At 38.6% G+C, this 15,875-nt stretch overlaps 3 protein-coding genes across 6 annotated transcripts in view; 1 reads left to right on the plus strand and 2 right to left on the minus strand.

Moving 5' to 3' along the window:
* Window positions 1-15,198, plus strand: part of LOC139954982 (protein PHTF2-like) — a 36,591-nt gene extending 21,393 nt beyond the window's left edge. For all 3 annotated transcript variants that reach the window (XM_071955065.1, XM_071955067.1, XM_071955066.1), the window contains exons 8-16: window positions 6,276-6,850; window positions 7,599-7,798; window positions 8,192-8,444; window positions 8,960-9,128; window positions 10,030-10,219; window positions 10,875-11,006; window positions 11,519-11,857; window positions 12,819-12,944; window positions 13,883-15,198. In XM_071955065.1, the coding sequence (XP_071811166.1) occupies window positions 6,276-6,850; window positions 7,599-7,798; window positions 8,192-8,444; window positions 8,960-9,128; window positions 10,030-10,219; window positions 10,875-11,006; window positions 11,519-11,857; window positions 12,819-12,944; window positions 13,883-13,903 (2,005 nt within the window). In that variant the 3' untranslated portion in view covers window positions 13,904-15,198. The remainder of the gene's footprint in view (window positions 1-6,275; window positions 6,851-7,598; window positions 7,799-8,191; window positions 8,445-8,959; window positions 9,129-10,029; window positions 10,220-10,874; window positions 11,007-11,518; window positions 11,858-12,818; window positions 12,945-13,882) is intronic.
* On the minus strand, window positions 58-3,154 carry LOC139954985 (uncharacterized). 2 transcript variants are annotated; one of them, XM_071955073.1, is made up of 2 exons: window positions 2,202-3,154; window positions 58-1,104 (listed from the first exon to the last, which is right to left on the minus strand). In XM_071955073.1, exons 1-2 carry the CDS (start codon window positions 2,337-2,339, stop codon window positions 157-159), a joined length of 1,086 nt encoding a protein of 361 aa, XP_071811174.1. In that variant the 5' UTR covers window positions 2,340-3,154; the 3' UTR covers window positions 58-156. The 2 variants fall into 2 exon arrangements, with proteins under 2 accessions (XP_071811174.1, XP_071811173.1); XM_071955072.1 differs by having other exon boundaries at window positions 2,193-3,147.
* On the minus strand, window positions 3,475-5,913 carry LOC139954986 (uncharacterized). Its single transcript, XM_071955074.1, has 2 exons — window positions 5,325-5,913; window positions 3,475-5,043 (listed from the first exon to the last, which is right to left on the minus strand). Exons 1-2 carry the CDS (start codon window positions 5,454-5,456, stop codon window positions 4,099-4,101), a joined length of 1,077 nt encoding a protein of 358 aa, XP_071811175.1. The 5' UTR covers window positions 5,457-5,913; the 3' UTR covers window positions 3,475-4,098.
* Window positions 15,199-15,875: the final 677 nt, after the last annotated feature.

Consider the following 15,875-nt stretch of genomic DNA (forward strand, 5'->3'; position numbering starts at 1 on the left):
TTTCTACGATACTTTTAACAAATAATTGGACATATTTGTAAATTATAGTTTCCAATGCATACCATAAATGGTTGGAACTCAGTACTTACAACAATCACGTCTGAATACCTTTCAAGCTCATACTTAAATATTTGCCAATATTTTACGATTTGGAGTTCAATAGTTGTATATGTTACGTACATAATTAGCGTTCACCAGGGCATTCTCTATCATCTGCATTGTAAACTGAGGGAATTCTTTCCCCATCAATTCCAAAAATTCATCCTTGGGAAGAAACATCATCTCAGCTTGAGACGGGTCAGAGTGTTGGTATTTCAGAGCAAACATGTCACCTACGGAGCCTATTATCACACATTTATCGTTGACGTAACCAAAGACTCCGATATTATGGAATATGTGTGGGATCATCGTGGGGAAGCAGTATCTGTATTTCATCCGGTTTAGCCAGTAGGCCCTGCTTCTCGGTGCTCGTAACCTATAAACAAGCTCAACCTTCCAAAAGCTTCCTTTGTCTTCAAAGACACTCGGCGAGGCTTTCTCTGGTCGAGGGACTTGGGAACATGAGAGGAGTATCCCGTGATCTCTCTTGAAGAATTTTACTTTAATGTAATTAAACTGATAAACAGGAGATTCCTTCTCAAAGTCCAGAGGGATAGCTTCGAAGAGTGGTCGAATGGTCCCAGGGTCCACCAGGTGTTGGCTACCGGGGTGGCTGAGGTCGCTGACGATTGTACTCACATGACTGTCGAATAACGCCTCACCGGGGTTGTTCGCCCCGACGTGGAAGGTTTTGAAACCCAGGACGTCTAACAGGGCTTTTGAGAAGATGTTGATGTAGACACAGTTGCCTCCATAGCACTTCATCATGGCCTCTTTGCATTCTTGTAAAGTTGGGCATGTCAGTGAGGTCAGGTCTTGTCCTGCTAAGATGTGTATGTTGGTGAAAGGAATCTTGACGTTCATCAGGTGAGTGAAGCTGTCGAGAAACTCACAACGGTCCTTTCGGAGAAGTTCCTGCGGTTTGTCCATCGCCAGAACATTTTGGAGAAACCAAAATGCTTCATCTTCTGTTAAGGGATACGGTATATCATTTTCTTGACATGTCTGTGCAGTTTTGAGGAAAAACAGTTGAAGAGGTTTAATGTCGATAAAATATTAGTAGTAAAAGTGAAAGCAGAGTGTTATTGCATGGAAGCTAAAATTTCAATGATTATACATGTTGACAAAATAGATACAATGCATTGTCCTGTGACACATGACCTTTAAGTTTGATGGGGTCTGGGTGATCAAAAAAAAAAAATTGTCTTTTCTTTGATAACAAACCTATTATTCCCCCCCCCCCCACCCCTAGGACCTCGCGAGGTGGATCAGGGGTTAAACTCCTTTACTACTTGGGGTCTGGGTGAGGGGTAAAGGTTTTAGGGCAGGTAATATTTACCAGCTTAGCATTGTAACTGATCTTGGGAATCTCACTTTTTAGAGATTTCCAAGAACTACTGTAAACCCAGAGACTGATGCCCTAAACTTTGAGATTTACAAAACATTCTCCAGTAGTTTAAACATTAAAATATCCACAACTCTGCAAATCTGCATTTTTTTTTAACTTTTACCGGTTTAAGATATTTACACATGAGATTTTGAGAAAATACCGCTGGAGATTTATCCCAAAAATTTTTTTTAGGGCTCAACAAATCTGAAACTAACAGGGAAAATAGAGTAATTTTGGCAACTGATAAATCCAGCTAAAACAAAATAGCACATTATCAAGGAAGAAAGAAACCTTTTTGGTTTTTACAATGTCACCGCTGTAGGCTAAATGTAATAATGACATAAAACAATTGTCATGCTAGCAAATAGTGCCCTGCAGAGCACAATGTTATTGTAGCACTCATGTATACAATTCTATCCCACCAAGCAAAGTAAGTGTTTACCACATTTCTAACGCATCTCAGCCATTTCCTCTCAAAATTGAAGGGAAAATTAGTAAGACATCAAGTTTGCCTGGAAAAAAAGCATGTGAAATTGTGTGAGCATGAGTGTGCCTACAGTAAATTAAAACCGTGAGAGTTAACCTGTATGTGTTACAGTGCACTTATTTTAATTCTTGTAATTTTGAAAAAGCAACCACCACAATTTTACTGATTAGCGATACGTTTGACTCATTTAAGACTGTACAATTTAATAGTTCTTACCTGACTTACATGTGTAGAAGACAGGTAAACAGTTTGAGTAACTGGTTTCTGAATCACTTCGAGACTACGGTGTGACCTCGCGGCTGGCAACAGCATCCTTTGTAGCCGTAGTAACCGTCTTGATGCATTCATCCCTGCCACAGCCATGACTAAATGCTAAATTGCATGACAATTGTATTTAACAGCGCACCTATTTGTTCTCCTGTTTTGACAGTATATGGACCATAGTTACCATACCTTGATATATTAATCAACAGTATTTCACCTTAGGCCTATATAACACTAGGCTATAGTTTGTTGTTCAGATGAAGGTCGGCAGAAGGACATCTGAAGCAATTACTTCTTGCACTGCAGTCAAAAGTAAATAGACAAGCCTTACAAGAAAATCAATGACTGTACAGTATTTCAATCAAATTCACCATACTACTACTGAGCTAGCTCACAAAGTCCTTCAACTCTATATATCTGGAACTTGACTTTCCACTTGCAGACCACTTACAGAGTTGTTGACAATTCATAATCATGGACGTGAAATATGATATCTAAGAGACTGATTTCGATCAGCTTGCGGCTTTGATAAGCCAATGATGGCCTCGTCGAGATTTCCTGTGTGCAGGAGGATCTAAAATACACACATACTTTGTCCATATCACATGCTGTTTGTTGTGTTGTGTGACAACAGTGAGGGATGCTGGTTGCTTTTCATGCAGTCTGAGCTGGATAAATCTCAAGTTCATAGGTGTTTGCCTGCATAGCTAGCACAGGAGGGTGCCTATTGTTGTTCTTTGTGGTTGACACTGCGGCTACATCTCTGTGTTCCGACGTCTGTATGTTCAGACGTCTCTATATTCCGACGTCTCTTTGTTCCCACAAAAAGAAATAATGCGTGACACTCTTTTTTTATCCCAAAAATTTGTTTGTACCAAGAAAACAATTTTTCACAACCCCGTTATTTTTGTGACCAAAATTTTTTTGGACTCAAATTTGTATTGACCAACATTTCTTCAGACCAAATTTTTTGGGACCAAAACTAGTTTTCTTGGTGCCAAACAATTTTTTTGGGGGGGAAAAAATGCTCCAAATTCTTTTCTTTTAGTCAGAACATAAAGACGATTCTGACAATACCTGGGCCCCCTTCCTTTCTTTCATTAATGTTCCTTGAGTACATTAAATAATTGAAGATGAAAATAGGCCTACACCAGACGTTCTACCATTCATTCCCCCCCCCTTCCCTCTCATCTGTTAATTGATTCAGTGCCAGGGCTGTTTAGCCACCAACCCCCCCCCCCCCTGCACTCAAATAAGGTCTGGACACGACACATTGTTTACTCAAGGAGATGACATAACGAGATGACAGACATAGATTTATTATTTATAGTTATGAACCATGTTTCAAAGCTCATGGGGAACCTTGTATGGATTGCATACAAATACAGGTCAAGTATTTCACATTGTTATTACAGTAGCACTTATAAAAACATACAAGTATGCAATAGTAAGTACACAAGGTTAATAAGAAGAGAAGGAAAGCAATATAGTATGAACTGGTAACTACGTATACAGTGCATCCACGTACAATATACAGAATCCAATTACAGTTATCATGAATACAAATAGAGTTTAAGCCTGTACCTGTAGGATAATGTATTCCATAAACTAATTCTAGTTTTACTTCAAACCGAAGCATTTCTTAGAAATAATGTCAAACATGCATCCGGTGAGAGGTCATGTCGGACATGAACTGGATTGCAGGTCGACTGCCTGACATACTGTAGTTGTGCGAATGTCTGACGTACAGGCTACAGTATTCACAAATGTTCGGCTTCCCTGAAACTGTAGTATCCACCCGTTAACTTGATGCATGTATCACTCTTTTTTTGTTTGTTATGAAGAACTTGTAGAAATTTTAATATTTATTCATATTGTGACTATATTTAATGTTTGCAATTGCATTTTCGATCATCCTTAGTGGATACTGAGGAAATTCCTTTTGAACGAGGGCAACAAACTCCTCCCTGGAAAGAAATCTTACTTCGACGTCTGATGGATCAGAATGTTCCAGTTTCATTGCGAAGAGCTTACCATCGGAACAAAGTGCAGCACACCTGTCGCCAATGAATCCGAAAATGCAAACAACTTCGTGAATGCGAGGATCTAACGATGGAAAATTATACACATATTTTATCCTATCCAGCCAGTGCGCCCTGCTTCTTGGTACATGCAACCGATAAATGAGCTCAATCTTCCAAAAACATCCTTCGTCTTCAAAGATATTCCGGGAGGCTTTTTTTGGCTCAGGGACTTGCGAACAGGAGAGGAGTATCCCGTGATCTCTCTTGAAGAATTTTACTTTCACGTAATTAAACTGATAAACAGGAGATTCCTTTTCAAAGTCCAGAGGGATGGCTTCGAAGAGTGGTCGAATGGTCCCAGGGTCCACCAGGTGTTGGCTACCGGGGTGGCTGAGATCGCAGACGATTGTACTCACATGACTGTCGAATAACGTGTCACCGGGGTTGTTCGCCCCGACATGGAAGGTTTTGAAACCCAGGAGATCTAGCAGGGCTTTTGTGAACATATTGATGTAGAAACAGTTTCCACCGTAGCCCTGCAACAAAGCTTCTTTGCATTCCTGTAAAGTTGGCAACCGGAACGTCACCAAGTTTGGTGTGGATATTATGTGGAGGTTGCTAAACGGAATCTTTGTGTTCATCAGTAGAGTAAACCTGGCCAGAAACTCATGACGATCTCTTTCCAGAAGTTCGTTTGGTTTACTCATGGCCAGAACGTTCTCAAGGAAAGAGAATACCTCGGCTTTGCTCAGAGGATATTCCACGTCTTCGGGAGTGTCCTGGACGGGAGACATTACAAAGTTGTTATTTAAAACGATGCCCAGTAATTTCAACAGATGGATTTACTTTGTTCATAAACTTGTACCATCTTTACGGACTGGCAGTTATCGGTCAGACATGCAAAAACACATTTCACAAATTGTCAATTATAGTTCAAATTTGTAACACAATTCTATTTTATAAAAAAAACTATGCTCTATGGTACCTCACTTGAAATTTTTGAGCCAAAAGGCCTAGAAGTGATACAAGAATGATGAGAAACTTAAAATTAATGATTCACCTGGTCTATTATGGTAGACAGCTGGGATGAAGTGTGCAAGAGTTTTGGGTCATTGCCAGACATCGTTGGCAGTAGCGCCCTCTGTATTTGAAATAACCGTCCGGTTGCTTTAGTTGGCTCCCTTGCATCCATGTTGGCAATACTATAGCTTTGTTATGTTCATGACTACTACGATAATATATTGCATACATTGGCCCGGCTAGTATTAGCCGAGATGAACTTTATCCCTGTTGTGTAAGTGCTCTCTAAACATTGGTTGCAATTGGTTTATTAAGTGAAGGAAACCTTGGACGAGGTGTGCTCTTTACTCAGGACTGGATAGTGTTGTCTGTTTGTAGCTCAGGTCACCTTTGACCCCACATGGTAGTTCTTTGATCACTCCTATTAAAGTGTTTCAGAGAGTATCACCCAGGTAATGTTAATAGATAAGAGATAATGAAATAAGTAGTCAATTTGGACTTTGTATCTAGCTGTAAACTAAACAACTAATACATTCTAATTGAATAAAAAGCCACGACACGCTATCAATCTGATCAATGTCATCACAGGGTCATTAGCAGAGTTGTTGTACAACTTATTCACTTCCACCACCCATGTATAAATTATAGCATTTATATATATTATATATGCATATATATATACTGTATATACATAAATATATATATGATATCGTATACATACAATACGTGGTAACCTACAGCATGCTGCTACTCAAGTTTTACGCCTGTGCGGCGATCGTCAGACAACAGGATACAAACGATCTTGTAGCATGGTTGGGCGGTCTGTTACCATGGCGACACTTTGAAATGAGTTAGTTGTTATGTTTATGCCTATATACATACATATATATGACTAACTAAAATGGATAGAAATTTAAATAAGCAGGTTCCAAGTCTCTTGAGATTATTATTATTATTTTTTGTTATCTCTTTTCTTCATTCTTCATCGCAGTCTAAGACGCACTTTACGTCACAAGCGACAAACGAGAAGAAAATCGTCCTCAGAGGAAGAGAAATGTCCTAGCAAAGGATCGGGTAGAGTCCCCTCATCTTCCTCGGGCAGTCATAAGGCCTCCGGGAATTCAAGCCATCGTCGTTCCGAACCAGTACGAAGTGACAAAATAGAGCAAAGAGAGGCAGCATTGTTTGAATCCGCAGCCCTCGATAATACTCAAGAGTCGGTAGACTCCACGAGCGGGATGCCGTCATATATCTCCAGCGAGGAAGAGGAGGCAGAAGTCACGGGATGTTCTGCGGAAGACTTCACCCTTCTCACCACCCCTATAGACGACGAGGAACAGGCCGGCTCCATTTTCTTTACCTCTCAGGACGTGGCCATAGATGGATTTGAATCGCAGACTGGGGGTCTGAGAGGAGGGGGAGGAGGAGGAGGTTTGCAAGGGAGGATAGAGGAGGACAATGATATATTCAAGAATTCCAAACCATCTGAAGAAAATGAAACCTACGTACCACCGAAATATAAACTTGAACCGGGCTCACGTAAAGTCAGGAGGGTGTCTCTGTTAGGTAAAGAAAATTGTCGGTCAGATTTGGTTGATTTAAATTACTTTCAATTGTTTTGTTTTTTTTAAAAACTCAACGATTTAAATCATATTCTTCTCCTCTTGTACTTTAAACTTTAAGTCCATTTCAAAAGAGAGGATCAGAACATGAAATTGTTTAACCATTTATTTAAATAACATGGAATGGATTATTTGATCATTAAAGAGTACATGCAAGCATTGGGGATTAATACCAGGTCTCTATGTCAACAGAGGCTTGTAGTATGTATTTTTAGATCCTCCTGCAATCAAGAACTCGCGAAGAAGCCTCATTGGCCTATCAAAGCCGCAAGCTGACCGAAATCAGTCTCTTAGATTCATATTTAACGTCCATGATTATGAATTGTCAATTGTCAACAACTCTGTAACTGGACGACATACATTCATCTTGGAGTGACTCGAACTCGGAACCCTCAGATTGAAAGGCACCGACGTTAACCACTGAGCCAGCACTCCTTAAAGAAGTAGGTTACCAATCCTTGGGGCTGAGCACACACTAACATGTAACTTAAATCTTTTATGAAAAGTAAAACATGCGAATCAAATGGGATTCGTGGTGTTAGAAAAACTAGATATATCACAAAGTTTGATTACATGTTTGTGGATTGACCCTCTCCATTGAGTTTATGTTGTCTTGTTTGTTGGTGTCAGGTCACTCAGCATCTGATACTAAAGCAATCTTGTTTCTTTTTTTTTCTTTCGTTTTTGTTTAGATCGAGCTAGAAAGTTTTCTCCCCTTCTTGAAGAGGAAGAAGAAGAAGAAAAGGAAGATGATAACTTAGATGATTCCTCCTTCTCTCATTCTCATGGTGAAACTGCCCCACAAATATTGGTTTCACCCACAGAGAGCTGTGAGTGTCCTAGACATTTGGGAGGTGATAAAAGGTGTGCAGGAGCATCCATTAAAACAGAGGTAATGCAAAATGCAAAAATCCATCAAAGATACCTGCATTTCAATGTTAGAATCTGAGCTTGTATGTCTCGATAAAAAATTTGCACAAAAATAATACTAGATCAGATCAGTATGCCTGCATGTAGTAAATATCACTGCAATATTTCAAGCTTAAATCCAGGTTTTTATCTAAGTGTTAAACACAATTGTTGAATATCTCATTTGCATGGCAACATGTTTTCTTATTTTGTTGCCCACAAAATTGTTGACTATTCCATTGACATGGAAACAGTTTTTACAAGGATAGCACACAATTGTTGCTTGGCAACAGGTTTTGTTAAGGGTTGCATATGTCTGTTACACCTCCTCCTTTCACCATAAACCACTTCCTGTGATATTCATACTCCTTCTCAGGGAAATTGTCATCCCTTCTCAACCGGCAAGTCTGTGGAATCCGATCTGGAAGAGACTCCGTGGGAAGAAACGGCTGGAGATGAGACTAGCTCTTCTACTTCTAGTGACATGAGCGGTGACGAGGTCACATCAGAGGAGGAAGAAGTCGCTACAAAGGCTCATGGGATTGGGGCATCGTTATCACACCTTGAGGATCCCTTTAAAATATTTCACGCCGCCAGTAGTACAACAAGTGTGTCAAACTCAGGAAAAGGTATGAAAATTTTCAAAGTGGACTTCAGCTAAGTTTTCCTCATCATGAATGCAAATTTATGGAGAAATATTTTCATGGTGGTACCTCTTTTGTTGATTTTATGATGTTAGATGATAACCTCTTACAGCAGTATTTTATTGTCAATGTACTTGATTGAACTATTGCAAATACATATTTATTATTTATGGAAAATGTAATAGTTTCTCATCTTTTTTTAGTATTTTGGGTGGGGGGGGGGGGTGTGGTTTTGATTAAATCAGTAATCATTTTACCTTAATACCTAATTGAAATTCCTTTTCCTTTTGGTCATCATCCTTCACTACTTGAACTTTCAAATTCAGTATTCTTAAAAGAACATGTGACCTTCAAAGTACCATTTTGACTTGCAAAATGCCCTTCCCCCTCCAACCAGATCATGAAAATAAAGGGTGGACCATTCTGTCCTATGGGAAGTTAGATTTTTACAGAAAACTTTTTTTATTCCAAAATAAATTTTGCTGTCACTTTCATTTCAGTTCGTGTTCGAGTATTTGAAGGTAACGAATGCAAGAAAACAGATATGACGGTTCTGGAGATCAGCTGTGCTATAAATAATAAAGTGCATTCACTAGAGGGCAGCACAGAGTATTTCATTATGGGACTGATGTTGTCCGTCCTGCTGGCTCTGATACCCATCACTTACAGGTGAGTAACTCTCTAAAATTGTGCCATTTGCAGTGGGGGTGGGGGGAGGGGGAGGGGGGTTAATACTAACTTCAAAGCTGTGTAAAAGTAAGTTGGCCTGACGTTTCGATCCTAGCAGGATCTTCTTCAAAGGCTATATGACAAGTAACAGTAACAGAAGGGACAAAAACACACACAGAATACAGACAGGTCAATGAGCATGGTGAACACAAAGAGATGGATGTAAGGGGATAAGTAGACAAGGGATGGAGGGAAGAAAGAAAGAAACCAACAGGGGAAGAGGAGAGGTAGGAGATAAACAGTGGAGGGATAAAGAGAGGATTAACTTCAAAGTTGTCAGTGCACTGATTAGCATATCTGAGGCTAACGGCCAAATTTTGTAAGAATTGCACAGCGGGCACATTTCCATGGCAATGCTTTTGTCATGTCCAAGAAAATTTAATGGCTAAAAACATGTCTGTGAGAATTTGTCTCCTTTAAATTTTAAACAGATATAATTTGACTGCTTGTAAAAAAAAAAATTGAGGGCCTGAAATCTTTATCCTAGCACAATCTTCAGACTAAAATAAAATCAAACGAGACAGAGGACATAGGTAAAGTAGAAATTTGAAGAGACAAGTTTATTAATTGGACAGACAAGTTAATTAATTGGAATACTGAAGGATGAATAGAATAGAAAATGACCAGTGGAACTAGACAGAGGGGGCTATAGCAAAATATTTAGTAGTGTAGTTTATACTGAGTGATTATGGAGAAAGGTAACAAAGAGAGTTGAGCAATGAAGGACATGTGGAAGTAATTTTGTATGGACATTTGTGGTGAAACAGAACAGGCTAACGAAGAAGGCAAAATGGTGAATATTTTGTTAATTTCAGTTTTGTTTTGTGTTTGCCCCCCACAGGTGCTATTTATCGAAATGTGAGCAAGACGTGACGTGGCTGAGTACCATGTGGGTATGGTCAGCCCTGAAGTCCCTCTCGGTGTTACCTCTACCAGCACAGTTTGTCCTCCTGGTGGTCACAGTACAACGATTTGTGTCTTCCTGTCTGCTGTTCTTCATGCTCTGTGCAGCTGAACGGACATACAAACAGGTACGGCGGATAAATATGGGCGTGTGTCATCCATCAGAGGAGAGATGGAGAGATAAGGACGAATGTGAAAGACTTTGCTCACAAAGTATCAATAAACTGGATAAGCCTGGGAGATGATATTCTCAACTGGTAGATCTCTTTAAGGACCACAAGGATATTGGGTGCGAGGGTGTGGGGAGGGGGGAGGGGGACTGGGTGCTAATAATTTAGCAGATTTGTGCTGCTGGGGACCAAGAGTAGTCCTTGAGAGAGGCATTCCTCGACAGTTCTTTAGCAAAACATACGTGCAGAATGGTCCTGGCGTAAAATGTAAAATGTTGACATGTCAGCTTATTTTAAAATGTCTTCTTGAATGAAAATCTTATATGAATTAAACAAAGGAATTGTTATCCTCAATGTTCGTACCCTGTTCTTTTTGTTTCTTCTATTTAGCTAATTAAATCTAAAGTTTGCCATGGCATTGCAAATTTCCTTTCAGTAAATCAATATCAGATCCCATAGGAAAATACCCTGGCCAATCTTGAAAGCACTCAAATATTCTTGAGAATTTTCTAGAGTGAGAACTTACTAGAAATGATCTAAATTACAAGGGGCTAACATATTGGTCTCCACCTCAAGCTACAACAACGTTTTCATTAACTTCTTTCATATGCAGAGATGCTTATTTGCCAAGTACTTTGCCCACCTGACATCTGCAAGACAGGCTCGGAAATCCTCCCTACCTCACTTCAGGCTTGACAAAGTCAGCAATATCAAAGCATGGCTCTCACTACGATCATTCTTAAAGGTGAGAATAATCCATAAGTACATAATAACTTCTGATTTCTGAATGTAAGCACCACCCATAATTACATCATAAGCTCACATTCCTAAAGGTAAGTAAAACCCATACATAACCAATAACCTCACATTCCTAAACCCCATAGATAACCCATTACCACACATTGCTGCAGTCAGGTACAACCCATACATAATAACCCATAACCTCACATTCCTAAAAGGTAAGTAAAGCCCATAAATAACCCATAACCTCACTTTCCTAACGGAAAGTTAAACACATAACCTCACATTCCTAATGGTAAGTAAACCCCATAGATAACCCATAACCTCACATTCCTAAAGGTTAGTAAACCCCATAGATAACCCATAACCTCACTTTCCTAAAGGTAAGTTAACCCCATATTCCCATAGATAACCCATAACTTCACAATCCTGAAGGCAGGTACAACCCATGGGCTTGTCATAACTTCACATTCTTTTTTTTTTTCCCGCATTATTTGATCCAATTTATGTCTCCAGAAACGAGGTCCACAAAGATCGGTGAACACCATAGTTTCATCTGCTTTCCTTCTGTTTCTGATGCTGGTCTCGGTTCTGTGCATGGAGATGATCGGCAGTTCAGATAACTTTCCTTCAAACCTCCATAACTGGGAGCTTGTTGCCTGGACGTTCAGCCTCAGCCCTTTCCTCCTCCAATTTATAATTCTCGGCTCGGAGATCAACAAGAAGTTTCGAAATACATCGGTGATCCTGACAGAACAGATTAACTTATATTTGAATATGGAGAGGAAACCGCATAAAAAGGAGGATCTGATGTTAGCTAACAATGTTTTGAAATTGGCTTCAAAACTTTTGAAGGTCAGTACAGGTTCTCTGAAGTCTTTTTGAAGGAAGAGGTTTGGTTGGAAGGGGTACGTAAGTGGTGAATGGTTGGGATGGAAGGGTTGGAAGGGGCGGCAAGGAATAAGGTGGTTGGAAGGGGTAGTTGTGACAAAAGATAACTGGTGGTACGGATATGGTTGGTGGTGGAAGGGGTGGGCATGGCATTTCGGGTGGGGATAGGGTGTTAGAGTCTTTATGATTTCATTGTCTTTTTCATGTGAAAAGTGAAACACAAAGTGTGATTCTTTTACCATCTTAATTTCAATATTCATTAATTAGGGAAGGAAAGACCCAGAGCAACAGGAATTTCGTTAATAATAATAATATAATAAAAATCAGCAGTTATCTTTACGACGCTTAAGCAGATGTGGGAGAAACCTTCATTCAATCAGTGATAAAATTATTTCCATTGCTTTAAAGCTATTGACTACTAACAAAATAGTTTTAAATATCGGTTGTGTGGCTAGGGAGAAATGCTTGTATGTTGCGACAATTAGCGGACCAAGGTCACATGAATGTTAACGATGAACCTACAATCATTCAGTTTTCTTTATAACAGGATTCCGGGTAAAATCATCTTCCATGTTACATTAAATCGACAGTGTTTGTTCAAAGTTTTAAATATTTTACAATGTAAGTTGTATTTTCAATGTTTCAGTTAGGGTGATCAGCAAAGAGGCATTGTAAACCCACCCTATGAACTGTCGTTGGGCCCAATGAAGTTAATAAAGTATTTTATTACGTAGTAATGTCTCATCTGAACTTATTTCATGTTATACTTTGATAAAATGTCTATAATTGAGATAAACTTTTCAGATCGTTGTTTGATGTGATCATCATTATGTGTGCTTCTCGATGCGATTCATGAAGCCTAACTATAAAAAGCGTGATCCGTTAAAAACTCCTTCTGTAAATCATATTTTAAATCCTCTTACAGGAATTGGAGACACCGTTTAAGATCTCTGGTTTAGTCATGAATCCTGTGCTGTACAACATCACCAGAGTAGTAGTCTTGTCAGCTTTCTCAGGTGTACTGACAGAGCTGCTAGGTTTCAAATTGAAGGTAAGAAATAACCCCCCCTCCCCCCCCCCCTTTGTGTAATGTTATCCAATTTTTCTTTCTTGCTGACTTGTCTCTTGTTTGGATAATTCTCAGCTGTACTGACCAATCTACAAGGTTTTAAATTGATAGTTTAAGAAACCCTTGTCAGGGATGCCAAAATTCCTGCAATAGCCTTCGAAATTTAGTTCCGGCTCCACACGATCTTTCCGTCCCAGTTGAATCAGGCATGAGCTTTTTCCGCGAATTTCTAACTATTATCCTAACACACTGTAGCATACGCTAATTGGAGCCTATACCGCAATTTTTTCTCTGGATTTTCATAAAGTTCACAACATTAGCTTAGAAGACTTTGGGACATCCAAATCCCCACAACTTTCAGGCCCTAGGGGCAAACCCTATCATCTTGGTAGTTGCAACAAGCACTCACAATGTGGTATCGTACATGGTTCTGAGTATAAAAGCATTAAAGGGAATGCAGGGGATGAGGTGGTGGTTTAGGGGATAGAAGATGGGTCAGTCACTCATCAGATCACTGATTGGAAACCATACACTGAAGCTTTACAAGCAATGATCTAAAGGGTAATACATTTTGAGCACTTTAATTATATTCTTTGATTCTGAGGTGAAGCTGATGTAAAAGCTCTTAAATTCACCTCCCCCCCCCCACCCTCAGTACAGGGGTAATGTTGAGGTTGGCCAAGAAGGTTCATGATTTAGCCACAGATTACAGCCCATGTTCACAAACATACAGTTGAGCAATTTCTTCACTATTATTATTTTTAGTGGGTTCCACATCAAATCCCACCCTCTTTTCATCACCCTAGTAACTGTCTAAAGCAGAGGTGGGTCAAAGAGGGGTTATGTTTCAGTGAAAAGTTTACAGTTACAAACACACAATCTTTACTCCTTGTTTTTTTTTCCCCCTTTCTATTCTACAGCTTTGGAAGATCAAAGCCTGAAGTGTGTGCATCGTTCTTGTTCAGAAGTAGAGTTTTATTTTTGTGTCACATTGTAGTATTTGTCTTTTTTTGGTCTATTTTTGGAAAGTCAAAAACAAGAGAGCTTTTATTATTTACCGTTGTTGTTCGATAATGTTGTCACATAAAGTATCTAGCCGTATAGATTTATTGATATCAAATGTTCCATGTGTGTGCTTATAACAGATATTTTATCCACTGAAAGTTTAATATATTGTCGTGTGTCTCACCAGCCTCTGGCGCCCTCTATAAATAAAATAGTCAGTAGTCGCGTTCAAAGGTAAATAGAATACGGGCAGGGAGGGGTGTTTTGGCCTGCCAGATTAGCGACTTGATTGAGGTGTTAGAGGTACCAATTTCTTCTCGGTCACGAAAGTTAAAGAGCTTGCGTCAAATGTGTCCATTGTTTTTAGGTTCCAGTTGGATTATTGAGCCAGCCAGTAGTAACTTATACCTCAGCCTGCCTAGAATATGGGGGGGGGGTGGGGGTGATTTTGGACTAACTTCTTCAGTCCTGCTTTTATCTGATAAGCTTGTTCTGTTTCTGATATCATTTCCATTTTCGATATTGTTGTCAAGTTAGCAAGCTGTGGTGGTTGTAATTTGAAGGTGACATAAACCCATAAACTGCTTCTGCTGGATATATTTTGTATTATAATATGGTTCAACAGAATAGTCATATTTTTTCTTTTTAATTGCCCGACTGCTTTGAGGAATTGTGTTTGTTGGTGTGTTTGTCACATTGTCTTATAGAAGCTAATTCAAAATATACTTTTTTTGTGGTTTCGCTACAATTATTCAAAGTTATAACCATATCAAATGCAAAGTGTGCCAAATGTTTCTATTTTTGTAATGTTATTTTGCATCCCTTTTTTTCTATTTAATATATCCTTCTTTTGTAACTGCAAAGATGTGAAAATGTCTATGCACTGCATTAATGACTTTCTATAAGCTACAGTATTTTGTCCATGTTCAGTGCAGTAAAATAGAGTGAATCTTTAAACACAAAATTAATGAATATTCGATCACAAAATTAATGAATATTACATCATAAATTTTCATAAATATTCATACATGCCAGCATAAGTCATAAATAATGTATGTTGCTCCATTTCCATTAGAGTTTTTAACTACTTAATATTGTTGGATATTTATATATTTCTTTTTACAATTGTACATTTCGAGACATTTATTTCCCATATGTGCTACCATAGGTCTTTTATTTATTTGCTTTGTAAGATTTAATTTATGGAGTACACAAGGATGCAACTATATATTTTGGGGGGGGGGTGGGTGGGGGGTTGTCCATGAGGGAGGGGGACTTGTTTTGCTACTGGAAGTTGTATTTTGTCACTGATTCTTATGGAAATGTTGAGTTGTCTTGAAAATGATAATATTGTCAAATAAATGAATGTGAATAATTTTCAACAAAAATATAATAAAAAACAATATGAATTGATACGATCCAATAATTTATTCTTTAATCCCTGCAATTTGTTGAACATCTATTCTATGTCAGATTATTTCCATTTTATTTGAGCAAATTTCTATTCAATTTAATACTTTTGAATTAACATTTTTAACAATTTTAAAGGTTTTCGAATATTCTTCCTCAATCTGAGATTATCTTACACTTTGTTTTGGAACTTGTGCTTTTATATTTTAATTATTTTTATTAGTTTTCATATTCTATTTATTGGTTTATTTATTGTTGTTTTACACATGTCTTCTCATGTCTTAGTCTGGATAATTGCCTTTAGAGAAGGGGTTCCCTAACTGGAGTGCATGAACCCCCAGGGGGTGCGTGAGTCCATCTCAGGGCATTCGTGAGACATTTTTGAAAGTCAAAACTAGAGTACTTTTTGTTGAACTGAAATCTGATATATCATATAATTTAGTAATGTACAAAAGTCGTACCTATCGTCAAACTCTACAATATTAGACTATGAACTTG

This window comes from Apostichopus japonicus, chromosome 17, assembly GCF_037975245.1.
Source record: "Apostichopus japonicus isolate 1M-3 chromosome 17, ASM3797524v1, whole genome shotgun sequence".
NCBI classification, from domain to species: Eukaryota; Metazoa; Echinodermata; class Holothuroidea; order Aspidochirotida; family Stichopodidae; genus Apostichopus; species Apostichopus japonicus.

Excerpts from the sequence above, each read along its gene's own strand:
- LOC139954985 (XM_071955072.1), bottom strand. The coding sequence starts at position 2,339 with ATGGCTGTGGCAGGGATGAATGCATCAAGACGGTTACTACGGCTACAA. Across the intron at positions 1,105-2,192 it reads CTTCTACACATGTAAGTCAG|ACATGTCAAGAAAATGATAT; the intron begins GTAAGAACTATT and ends AAAACTGCACAG.
- LOC139954986 (XM_071955074.1), bottom strand. The coding sequence starts at position 5,456 with ATGGATGCAAGGGAGCCAACTAAAGCAACCGGACGGTTATTTCAAATA. Across the intron at positions 5,044-5,324 it reads TGTCTACCATAATAGACCAG|GACACTCCCGAAGACGTGGA; the intron begins GTGAATCATTAA and ends TCTCCCGTCCAG.